The 12,651-nt window shown below is 44.3% G+C and overlaps 1 protein-coding gene across 2 annotated transcripts in view; it reads right to left on the bottom strand.

Annotated features, from left to right (window-relative positions):
- ADGRD1 (adhesion G protein-coupled receptor D1) overlaps positions 1-12,651 on the bottom strand; it is a 177,638-nt gene that overhangs the window by 57,506 nt on the left and 107,481 nt on the right. For both annotated transcript variants that reach the window (XM_006063071.4, XM_006063072.4), the window contains one exon: positions 1,977-2,050. In XM_006063071.4, the coding sequence (XP_006063133.4) occupies positions 1,977-2,050 (74 nt within the window). The remainder of the gene's footprint in view (positions 1-1,976; positions 2,051-12,651) is intronic.

Raw genomic sequence — 12,651 nt, 5'->3', positions numbered from 1 at the left:
CATGAGGATGCTGTGATCATAACTCTGGGTGAGCCTTGGGCAGCATGCAACCTAAGGGTGAGTGGGGTTGAAGGGGTCATCGGGCAGGGACTCGGGGTGGTGCTGAGCCTGATGACATGGGAACAGGGACTTTGGAGGCGAGGTTCATGTCAAGCGAGGTGGGGGCATTTAGCAGAGACCAGACAGCACAGTCAGGACCACTGGAACCTATCAGTTTAGAGCCGCCACCCCCCGATGAGATCAGAATAAAAGGGCCTTAGAGATGGGCAGGAACTCCCCCACCATGCCACCTGTTAGGGCTAACTGGCTCCTGTTCCTTGAGGAAAGCCAGAGACACCTGCTGCTGGGCTGTATGCGACCTCTGTCTACTGAATATACGAATGCCATACTTGAATTAGAGGGTGACCGGAAAACTAGCAGGCACAGAATTTGGGGAGCACAATCACAGGGGTGGAAAGTGCACCTTGCATGGACGCCAAGAGTGACAATGAATTAAAAACCAACCATGAAAGTCACATTTTCCCAAACGGAGCCATGAAGGCGTGACGATGTCTTCATTAGCCAGGGGACCTGGGCCCCGTGTAGTGTTGCCTCTGCCTGCGTGTAAAGAGCTGCATCCCAGGGAGCCTGTGGAAACAAGAAGCCTCGCTCCCCAGTCTGTGCGTCAATAAATCCACCATGGAAGCCAGGCCAAGCGATGTCAAATAACAGGAAAATATGCGTCTCACCCTGTGACCGAGGAAGTTGGCATCTGAGCAGAAAACCATTCACCCATATGCATAAATGGAACATGTATATATAAATATGAAAATGCTTCATATTATGCATATTCTGTAGATGTGGGCAGAACACACACAAGAAAGGATGGTGGAATAATGCAAGAAACATGGAACTAAACAACCATATGTTTCCTGGGAATGTAAATATAAAACATGCACAAGTTACTGAAAAATACACACAAAAATCTGCCCGCTGTGTTACTGCAGGCTCTAGGAAAGGAGATCAGGATAAGATCTAAAAGTCCAACAGGACATGTGCTTTTCTAAATAATGTTTTATTTTTTAAAAGAATAACGCGTTAATATATTGCTGCTATCATTTGCTAAAGTGTAAGTCTAGGAAAAAAATAACGTAGAATTCTAAGCTCAATGAGACCATCTTTCAAAAATAAAAGTGCACGATCTCAGAAAAATAACAGGACTTGCTGCCAGCAGACTCGTACTACAAGAAGAGTTACAGGAACATACCAGACAGAAAGTGTGTTCTACACAAAGAGATAAACTAGCTGGAGATTGAAAACATGAAGGGAAATTATTATGCTTTTAATATTTATTTTTATTTATTTATTTGACTGCTCTGAGCTTCAGTTGCTGCATTCGGGCTCTAGTTCTCTGACCAGGGATTGAACCTGTAGCCCCTGCATTGGCAGCTCAGAGTCCTAGCCCCTAGATCACCAAGGAAGTACCCACAATTATCACTTTCTTAATTTTAATTGCCTTAGAGGACAACTAATTACCTAGAGTAACAATACTCCCAACATACTGTGCATTTATGACATCTGTAAAGATAAAACGTGTAATAAGAATACTACTAATTATGGGCAAGAATAGTTATGAAATGATTGTTGTATTGTCTCCAAGTACATGTGAGGTGGTATAATATAATTGGCAGGTATACACAGATGAATTAAAGATATATATTCTAAGCCCTCTAGGGCAACCTTACAAAAAAATTAAAAGGAAGTAGACACCAGGAGTCAATAGCAGAGGAAAAAATGGCATCAAAAATACACAGAAAAATCCAAATGGAGTAAGAAAGGGAGAATATAAGAAGCAAAAAAATAAAAGTAGATCATGAGCTGGTCGGGTGTGTGATCGAGCATGGACATCCTGGCCACCTCCCTCACTCTTCTCCCCACTCCCTCCGTCCCCTCCTCTGCCCCCTCCTCGCCTAGGGACCCTCCCATGCAGACAGTACCTGAAGTCCAGGAAGGCGCAATACAGGAAGATTCGGTTGCTCTCATTGGTGGCCTCAGTGTACTGCCTTTGAGTCTGAAATGAGAGAGGATGGACACACCTCATGATACAGCCAAGAAGACAAGTTGCCAACACTGATGGGAGAGCCAAACGCTCACGACCCCCAAGAGTCCAGGTTGTGGACACACAAAGCCCTTGACCTTCCACTGCAACCCTTGTGGACAGAGAAGGTGGGTCACCCAGCCCCATCTCTCACATGGTGCTCCTTTGCCCACAAATCAGGGCTCCTTTGCACTCAGGTCCTTTGCACTTGCTGGGTCCTTCTGCTAGAAAGGTCTTCCCCCAAGACAACCCTCCCTACCTTCAGGTCTCTCCTCAGGAGATCCACCTGCCCATTCAAATCAGTTTCAACCTACCCCTTCCTCTTACTGCATTTTTCATAGTACTGATCACGCAGCATGTTGCATATTTACTTACTTCCTTGTTTGCTAGCTTCCTCTCTAGAACGTGCACACAGAGAACCTGTGGCATCTGGTTTCCTCATATCCCCTGTGCCTACCCTAGTGTCTGGCACACAGCACGTGCTTACTAAATACTTACTGAACCAATGAACAAGTGAACAGATCCATCAACAGCCCTGTTACTAGGATTCTCACTCCCCTAAGAGAGAAAGTCTTGTCCCCAGGTTACTCCTGGATGCCAACTCCGGGTATCTGCTATCAGCTGCTCTGCCCTCAGCAACACACAGAGGCTTCTCCAAGAATCTTGCCAGGGAGCTCAGGAAGCCAGCAGTTCCATAGGAAACCAGAATAAACGGTATCTAACCAATTCCCAGTCGATAAATCAAGAACCAGAGATGAAATAGCCAACATCTGTTGGATCATAGAAAAAACAAGAGAATCCCAGAAGAACATCTACTTCTGCTTCATTGACTACACTAAAGGCTTTGACTGTGTGGATCACAACAAAGTGTGGAAAATTCCTCAAGAGATGGGAATACCAGACCACCTTACCTGCCTCCTGAGAAACCTGTCTGTAGGTCAAGAAGCAACAGTCAGAACCAGACATGAAACAACAGACTGGTTCAAAATTTTGAAAAGAGTACATCATGGCTGTATACTGTCATGCTGTTTATTTAACTTATATGCAGAGTACATCATGCGAAATATTGGGCTGGATGAAGCACAAGCTGGAATCAAGATGGCTGGGAGAAATATCAATAACTTCAGATATGCAGATGACACCACTCTTATGGCAGAAAGTGAAGAGGAACTAAAGACCCTCTTGCTGAAAGTGAAAGAGGAGAGTGAAAAAGCTGATTTAAAACTCAACATTCAAAAAACGAAGATCATAACATCTGGTCCCATCACTTCACGGCAAATAGATGGGGAAACAATGGAAACAGTGAGAGGCTTAATTTTCTTGGGCTCCAAAATCACTGCAGATGGTGACTGCAGCAATGAAATTAAAAGACACTTGCTTCTTGGAAGAAAAGCTATGACAAACCTAGACAGCACATTAAAAAGCTGAGACATTACTTTGCTAACAAAGGTCCATATAATCAAAACTATGGTTTTTCCAGTAGTCATATATGGATGTGACAGTTGGACCATAAAGAAGACTGAGCATCGAAGAACTGATATTTTTTAACCGTGATGTTGGAGAAGACTCTTTAAAACCCCTTGGACTGCAAGGAGATCCAACCAGTCAATTCTAAAGGAAATCAGTCCTGAATATTCACTGGAAGGACTGATACGGAAGCTCTAAAGCTTTGGCCACCTGATGCAAAGAGCTGAGCCATTAGAAAAGACTCTGATACTGGGAAAGATTGACAGCAAGAGGAGAAGGGGACAAAGAGGACAAGATGGTTGGATGGAATCACTGACTCAATAGACATGAGTTTGAGCAACCTCCAAGAGATGGTAAAGGACAGGGAAGCCTGGAATGCTGCAGTCCATGAGGTTGCAAAGAGTTGGACACGACTGACTGAATAACAACAACAAAGTGAATATAACAAAAAAGAGACAGACTCACAGATATAGAGAACAAGTTTAGTGGTTACCAGCGGGTAGAGGAAAGGGAGGAGGGGCGATTGGCTTAAAACCAAACATTCAAAAACCTAAGATCACAGCATCCGGTCCCATCACTTCATGGCAAATAGAAGGGTAAAAAGTGGAAGCAGTGACAGATTTTATTTTCTAGGGCTCCAAAATCAGTGCGGAAAATGATGATGACTGCAGCCATGAAATTAAAAGATGTTACTCCTTGGAAGGAAAGCTATGACAAACCTAGCTGCTGCTGCTGCTGCTAAGTCGCTTCAGTTGTGTCCGACTCTGTGCGATCCCAGAAACAGCAGCCCACCAGGCTCCCCTGTCCCTGGGATTCTCCAGGCAAGAACACTGGAGTGGGTTGCCATTTCCTTCTCCAATGCATGAAAGTGAAAAGTCAAAGTGAAGTCGCTCAGTCGTGTCCGACTCTAGCGACCCCATGGACTGCAGCCTACCAGTCTTCTCTGTCCATGGGATTTTCCAGGCAAAAGTACTGGAGTGGGGTGCCATTGCCTTCTCCTGACAAACCTAGACAATGTATTAAAAAGCAAAGACATCACTTTGCCAACAAAGGTTCATATAGTGAAAGTCATAGTTTTTCCAGTAGTCATGTACAGATGTGGGGGTTGGACTATAAAGATGGCTGAGCACCAAAGAATAAATGCCTTCAAATTGTGGTGCTGAAGAAGACTCTTGAGAGTCCCTTGGACAGCAAGGAGATCAAACCAGGCAGTCTTAAAGGAAATCAACTCTGAATATTCATTGGAAGGACTGATGCTGAAGCTGAGGCTCCAATACTTTGGCCTCCTGTGGCGAAGAGCCAACTCATTGGAAAAGAGCCTGATGCTGGGAAAGATTGAAGGCAAAAGGAGAAGAGGGCAGCAGAGGATGAAATGGTTAGACAGGATCACTTACTCAATGGACATGAATTTGAGCAAACTCTGGGAGATAGTGAAGGACAGGGAAGCCTGGCGTGCTGCAGTCCATGAGGTTGCAAAGAGTTGGACATGACTTAGTGACTGAACAACTTAACATGAATAAAATAAGCTGCAAGGAGAAAACATTTTTTAAAAAACAAAAAAATAAAATAATAAATAAAAATAAAATAAGCTACAAGGATGGGCTTTCCAGGGGGCACTAGTGGTAAAGAACCTGCCTGCTAATGCAGGACACACAAGAGATGCAGGTTTGATCCCTGGGTTAGGAAGACCCCTGGAGTAGAAAATGGCAACCCGCTCCAGTATTCTTGCCTGGGAAATTCCATGGACAAGGAAGCCGGGTGGGCTACAGTCCATGAGGTCACAAAGAGTCAGACATGACTGAGCGACTAACACATAAACACAATCCACAAGGGTAAACTGTACAACCCAGGGAATATAGCCAATCTTTTATAATAACTGCAAATGGAGTATAACCTTTAAAAAAAAAGTGTGGTCCCCACAGAAGCCTCAGCATCCCAGGGCCCCACCACAGAACCCGAAACTCTGGGGGTGGGAACAGCCTCTGGGTTTTCACAAATCCTTCAGGTTCTCACACGAACTTGAGAACCACTAAAAGCTAGCAAGAGGCTCCCTCTTCTGTCCCCTCCTCCTGTCTCAGTCTGCTGTGGCCTTTGTGTTCAGACACAGACAGCCCTGTGGCTGCAGCCATTCGGAACCACAGAAGGTCATTAGCGGGAAACAGCAACATGTGAAACCCATAAGGTCAAAACTACAATAAGAACTTGGTGGAGAGCCCCACCCAGTACCAGCAAGGCTTCCTTGGCCCTGAGTAACACCAGACCTCTTCAGAACACCACTGTGTACCCTTCCCCGCTTCCCTCTCCCCACTGGCAAGCACTAGTTTGTTCTTGATATCTGTGAGTCTGCTTCTCTTTTGTTATAATCAGTAGTTTGTTGTATTCTTTTAGGTTCCACCTACAAGTGATATAAGGAGATCTAACCAGTCCATTCTGAAGGAGATCAGCCTTGGGATTTCTTTGGAAGGAATGATGCTAAAGCTGAAACTCCAGTACTTTGGCCACCTCATGCGAAGAGTTGACTCATTAGAAAAGACTCTGATGCTGGGAGGGATTGGGGGCAGGAGGAGAAGGGGACGACAGAGGATGAGATGGCTGGATGGCATCCCTGACTGGATGGACATGAGTCTGAGTGAACTCCGGGAGTTGGTGATGGACAGGGAGGCCTGGCGTGCTGTGATTCATGGGGTCGCAAAGAGTCGGACACGACTGAGCGACTAAACTGAACTGACAAGTGATATCACACAGTATCTGTCTTCCTCTGTCTGACTTATTTCACTTAGCATCATGCCCTCCATCCATGTTGCTGCATATGGCAAAATTTCATTCTTTTTTTATGGCTGAGTAAGTATTCCAAAGATCTTCACGCCCCAGATAATCACAATGGTGTGATCACTCACCTACAGCTAGACATCCTGGAATGTGAAGTCAAGTGGGCCTTGGGAAGTACAAAGCTAGGAGAGGTGATGGAATTCCAGTTGAGCTATTTCAAATCCTAAAAGATGATGCTGTGAAAGTGCTGCACTCAATACGTCAGAAAATTTGGAAAACTCAGCAGTGGCCACAGGACTGGAAAAGGTCAGTTTTCATTCCAATCCCTAAGAAAGGCAATGCCAAAGAATGCTCAGACTACCACACAACTGTGCTCATTTCACACACTAGTAAAGTAATGCTCAAAATTCTCAAAGCCAGGCTTCAGCAATACGTGAACTGTGAACTTCCAGATGTTCAAGCGGGTTTTAGAGAAGTCAGAGGAACCAGAGATCAAATTGTCAACATTTGCTGGATCATCAAAAAACCAAGAGAGTTCCAGAAAAGCATCTATTTCTGCTTTATTGACTATGCCAAAGACTTTGACTGTGTGGATCACAATAAACTGTGGAAAAGTCTGAAAGAGAGGGGAATACCAGACCACCTGAGCTGCCTCTTGAGAAACCTGTATGCAGGTCAGGAAGCAACAGTTAGAACTGAACATGGAACAACAGACTGGTTCCAAATAGGAAAAGGAGCACATCAAGGCTATATATTGTCACCCTGCTTATTTAACTTATATGCAGAGTACATCATGAGAAACGCTGGGCTAGATGAAGCACAAGCTGGAATCAAGATTGCCAGGAGAAATATCAATAACCTCAGATATGCAGATGACACCATCCTGATGGCAGAAAGTGAAGAAGAACTAAAGAGCCTCTTGATGAAAGTGAAAGAGGAGAGTGAAAAAGTTGGCTTACAGCTCAACATTCAGAAAACGAAGATCATGGCATCCGGTCCCATCACTTCATGGGAAATAGATGGGGAAACAGTGGAAACAGTAGCTGACTTTATTTGGGGGGCTCCAAAATCACTGCAGATGGTGACTGCAGCCATGAAATTAAAAGATGCTTACTCCTTGAAAGGAAAGTTATGACCCACCTAGACAGCATATGAAAAAGCAGAGACACTACTTTGTCAACAAAGGTCCACCTAGTCAAGGCTATAGTTTTTCCAGTAGTCATGTATGGATGTGAGAGTTGAACTATAAAGAAAGCTGAGTGCAGAAGAATTGATGCTTTTGAACTGTGATGTTGGAGAAGACTCTTGAGAGTCCCTTGCACTGCAAGGAGATCCAACCAGTCCATCCTAAATGAAATCAGTCCTGGGTGTTCACTGAAAGGACTGATGTTGAAGCTGAAACTCCAATATTTTGGCCACCTGATGCAAAGAGCTGACTCATTTGAAAAGACCCTGATGTTGGGAAAGATTGAAGGCAGGAGAAGGGGACGACAGAGGATGAGATGGTTAGATGGCATCACCAACTCAATGGACATCAGTTTGGGTAAACTCCGGGAGTTGGTGATGGACAGGGAAGCCTGGCGTGCTGCAGTTCATGGGGTCACAAAGAGTTGGAAATGACTGAGCAACTGAACTGAACTGAAGTATTCCATTGTGTATATATGCGACATCTCCTTTATCCATTGGTTAATGGACACTTCCATACCCTGGAGATTGTAAATGCTGCTGTGAACACTGGGGTACGTGTATCTTTTCAAATTAGTGCTCTGGGGTTTTTTTTTAGACATCACCCAGGAATGGAATTGCTGGGTCATATATATGGCAGTTCTTATTTTCAGTTTTTTACGGAATCTCTATACTATTTTCTGATTCAATTAACATGAACTTGGGCGAACTCTGGGAGATGGTGAGAGACAGGAAGGCCTGGTGTGCTGCAGTCCATGGGGTCGCAAAGAGCCAGACATGACTTAGCAACCAAACAACAACATACCCTTTTCCCCAGTGGCTGCATCAGTTTCCATTCTCACCAACAGCGTTTTCCCTTTTCCCCACATCCTCATTTGCTCTTTGTGTTATTTTTTGATGATGGCCATTTTCCGATAGGTGTGATGTGATAACTCCTCAAGGTTTGGATCTACATTTCTCTGGTGACTTGAGATGTTAGGCATCTTTTCACATGCCTGTTGACCATCTGCATTTCCTCTTTGGAAAAACATCTATTCAGTTCTTCTGCCTATTTTTAAATCAGTTTTTTTTAATGTCAAATTGTGTGAGCTGTTTGTATACATTGGATATTAACCCCTTATCAGCCATATCATTTGCAAATACCTTTTCTCCTTCAGCAGGCTGTCTTTCCATTTTGTCATGGCTTCCTTTGCCTTGCAAAAGCTTTTAAGTTTAATTAGGTCCCATTTGTTTACTATGCGCCATTTTTAAACAAGGAATGCATTTGTGTGATGCTTGTGTAATGGAATAAACATTAGGGCAGCCAGGACTAGAAGGAGCAAGCCAGCAACGTTGTCCGAGGCCCTGAGGGCTTCCCCAGGAAGAGGAGCCATCCCTTCTCTCATCACCAGCCCTGCTCTGAGCACGAGGAAGTATTTCCACGTGGGAGCGGCACAGAGACTGGAGCCCTGACCCTCTGACTCTGGACCTAAATCACTCTTTAATGGGAATTTAAAAATCAGGCACAACCCAGAAGCCAAGCGCCTGTGTGGTCGGCAGGGTGGAGAGCAGACGGCGCTCCCCGGGATCTGGGGCCAGGATCACACCCGAAACAGGAAACCCCATCTGGGTTCCTCCCGGCTGGGCTCCTGCGATGGGAAAAGCAGATCCCCTCCTTCTGTTTGGAATCTGCAGCCAAAATGGAACAAAGGCTCTCAGCACGCCTCTAGGAAAGACTAGACAGTTCCCAGGAGCACAGGAGGAAGGAAGGGCGTGTGAACGCACTGGGCGTGGTGCTGCCTGAGAAAGGAGGGCGGGTCTGCCAGGTCATGGCCCACTTTCCCACAGAGATGTGGGAGATGCTGTCTGGCTATCGTGAAAACCATCCCCATCAGTCATCCCAGGACCCAGGAAACGGGGGTCCCCATTGGGAAGGGGGAGAAGCAGCAGCCACCTTGACCTCCCTGGGCCCTGAGGCTGAGGACCCTGCAGAGCCCTGTGGTCCATAGGGAAAGTCTGATTCTTCACCAGACATCTCTTCCTAAGCACCAAACTCCCACGGGGAAAAGGCTACACGGGGAACGTCTCCTATGGGATCTGAGACTCCCACAAACAACCATAAGGGTTTCCCATTTGGGGAGAAGCAAGTGGGATTAATCAGGTGTTCACTGTCTGCTGCAGGTTCGGCAAGATGTCTCTATCTGAAAGACACACCTTAGAAGAGAGAAAATCTACCCCACAGCAGCCTGTGAATGTTCCTCATTTAGAAACTTGCTTGCTTTTCATTCAAGGACAATCGTCCCTGGGTATTCATGGGGGACTTGTTCTAGGACCCCCGAGGACACCCAAATCCATGGATGCGCAAGTGCCTTGTACAAAACGGTGTAGGTTTTGCATATAACCTAGACACATCCTCCCATATACTTTTTTTTAAATCTTAGATTGGCTTTATTGAAAATCATTGAAAATTCTAACCATAGAATAATCAGTATAGAGTCTATTCACTGAGTGCCTATTATGGATTGAACATGGTAGATGAGTACTTACAACTTTTAATTCACAATACCGCTCTGAAGTAGGAATCATTACTCCCACTTTATGTATTAGAAAAGATCATTTGCTTAAAATCTCAGGAGAGCATCTAAAAATGTCGTGATTCAGCCAGGGCTTCATGCTATTGATACGTGTCTGTAAGACATGTTATCCCACCAGCACCCTCATGAAATTCTTAATAATTAAGAGATAAATCATAAAACAAACAATAAAATTCAAAAGCTACATCATATCCATTTCACTTTCTATATCATTTTGGGCTTTTGCTTTGTTCCATCGGGCATCTATTTCTATGGGGGTTGTTTTGTTTTTTTGTTTGTGGTCAGATACAGACATGCTGCAGTCCATGGGGTTGCAAAGGGTCAGACATGACTGAGTGACTAAACAACCACAGAGGCCCTTTAAATGAGATGAGAGCATCACTTGCCACACTGCCCTCTAACTAGGAGGCAGGATCTGCTCATTCCTATCCCAGTTGCTGTGGAACTGAGGAGAGCCTCACAAGCAAGGTCAATGCCTTCCTTTATTATCTAGGCAGAGAGGACAGTGTATTTGGAGGGGGAGGGGGGGCAAGTAGAGTTGCTTTACAATGGTGTGTTAGTTTCTGCTGAACAACAACGTGAGTTGGCTATATGTATACACATATCCCCTCCCCTCATGGACCTCCCTGCCAGTGCCCATCCCACCCCTCTAGGTCATCGCAGAGCCCCAAGCTGAGCTCCCTGTTCTGTGCGGCAGCTTCCCACGAGCTGTCTGGTTCACACACTGTGGTATATAAATGTCAATGCAACTCTCTCAGTTTGTCCCACCCTCTCCTTCCCTGCTGTGTCCACACGTCAGGTCTCTATGTCTGCGTCTCTATTTCTGCCCTGTAAATAGGTTCATCTGCACCATTTTTCTAGATTCCACATGTACGCGTTAATATATAAGATTTGTTTTTCTCTTTCTGATTTATGACAGACTCCAGGTTCATTCATCTCTCAACAAATGACCCAATTTTGTTTCTTTTATGACTGAGTAATGTTCCACTGTATATATGTACCACATCTTCTTTATTCATTCATCTGCTGATAGACATGTACATTCTTTCCATGTCTTGGCTATTGTGAATAGGGCTGCAATGAACACCGGGATGCAAGTGTCTTTTTGAATTATGGGTTCTCTCAGGTTTATGCCCAGTAGTGGGATTGCTGAGTCACATGGTAGTTCTATTTGTATTTTCTTAAGGAACCTCTGTAGTGTTCGCCATAGTGGCTGTATCAACTTATATTCCCATTAACTGAACAAGAGGGTTCCCTTTTCTTCATACCCTTTCCAGCATTTATTGTTTGCAGATACTTCTGATGATGGCCATTCTGACTAGTGTGAGGTGACACCTCATTGTTTTGATCTGCATTTCTCTAATAATTAGTGAGGAATGGAGTGTTTCCCACCATATCAATAAACAAGGATGTTACAGCTATCAGCAATTCCGGCCCTCCAAATGTGAGTTTCTGAGCCCAGAGGGGGCCCAGGAAGAATGAGGCCTGTGATTTGGCAGCAAGCTGCAGCCACTCCCTACTGTGAGCACCGAGGAGCCTGGGGATACGAAAAAAACGAGGATGCTGGCCCCAGAGGGCTGAGATGCATACGAAAGGAATGATTTCAGTAAGCCCAGACTCTTACATCTTCCCATACATAGAAAAGTGCTAAAGTCCTTAACTTGAGATATCTGGTTTTCCTCAATATTTTGTTGTTCAACCTACCTGCCCCTTGTTGCCAACGTCTATATAACCTGACTCCTTCCCACCACCTCCTCAGAACAGTTCTCTCAGGGTCACTTGAGATGCTGTCTCCCAGGCTTGAAGTCCTAAAAATTCCCACCAAACAAAACATAACTCTCAACTTTTAGGTTGTGACTATTTTTTCCAGTCGACATTAGTGATGCTGAGCATCTAATCAAAAAATACATAGAAACAAATGACCACAAAGACACAACAACCCAAAACCTATGGGGTGCAGCAAAAGCAGTTTTAAGAGGGAAGTTTATAGCGATTCAATCCTACCTCAAGAAATAAGAAAAATCTCAACTGAACAACCTAAATTTATACCTAAAGCAACTAGAGAAAGAAGAACAAACCAAACCCAAAGTTAGTAGAAGGAAAGAAATCATAAAAGTCAGCACAAAAATGAAAGAGAAATGAAGAAAACATTGGCAAAAATTAATGAAACTAGGACTTCCCTGGTGGCCTAGTGGTAAAGAATCCACCTTCCATTGCTGGGGACATAAGTCTGGGCCCCAGTCAGAGCCCCAGTCAGAGAGCTAAGATCCCACATGCCTCAGGGCCAAAAAAACAAAAACATAAAACAGAAGCAATATTGTAACAAATTCAATAAAGACTGTAAAAATGGTCTATATGAAAAAAAATCTTTAAAAAAATCAATGAAACTAAAAGCTGATTCTTTGAGAAGATAAACAAAATTGATAAACCTTTAGCCAGACCCATCAAGAAAAAAGAGAGTTCAAATCAATAAAGTTAGAGATGAAAACGGAGAAATTGTGACTGAAACCACAGAAATACAAAGGATCATAAAAGACTACTATAAGCATGCATAGGCCAATAAAATGGACAACCTGGAAG

This window comes from Bubalus bubalis, chromosome 17, assembly GCF_019923935.1.
Source record: "Bubalus bubalis isolate 160015118507 breed Murrah chromosome 17, NDDB_SH_1, whole genome shotgun sequence".
Taxonomy (NCBI): Eukaryota; Metazoa; Chordata; class Mammalia; order Artiodactyla; family Bovidae; genus Bubalus; species Bubalus bubalis.
Note: the sequence above shows the minus strand (reverse complement) of the source record. Positions and strands in the feature narration are given on the sequence as shown.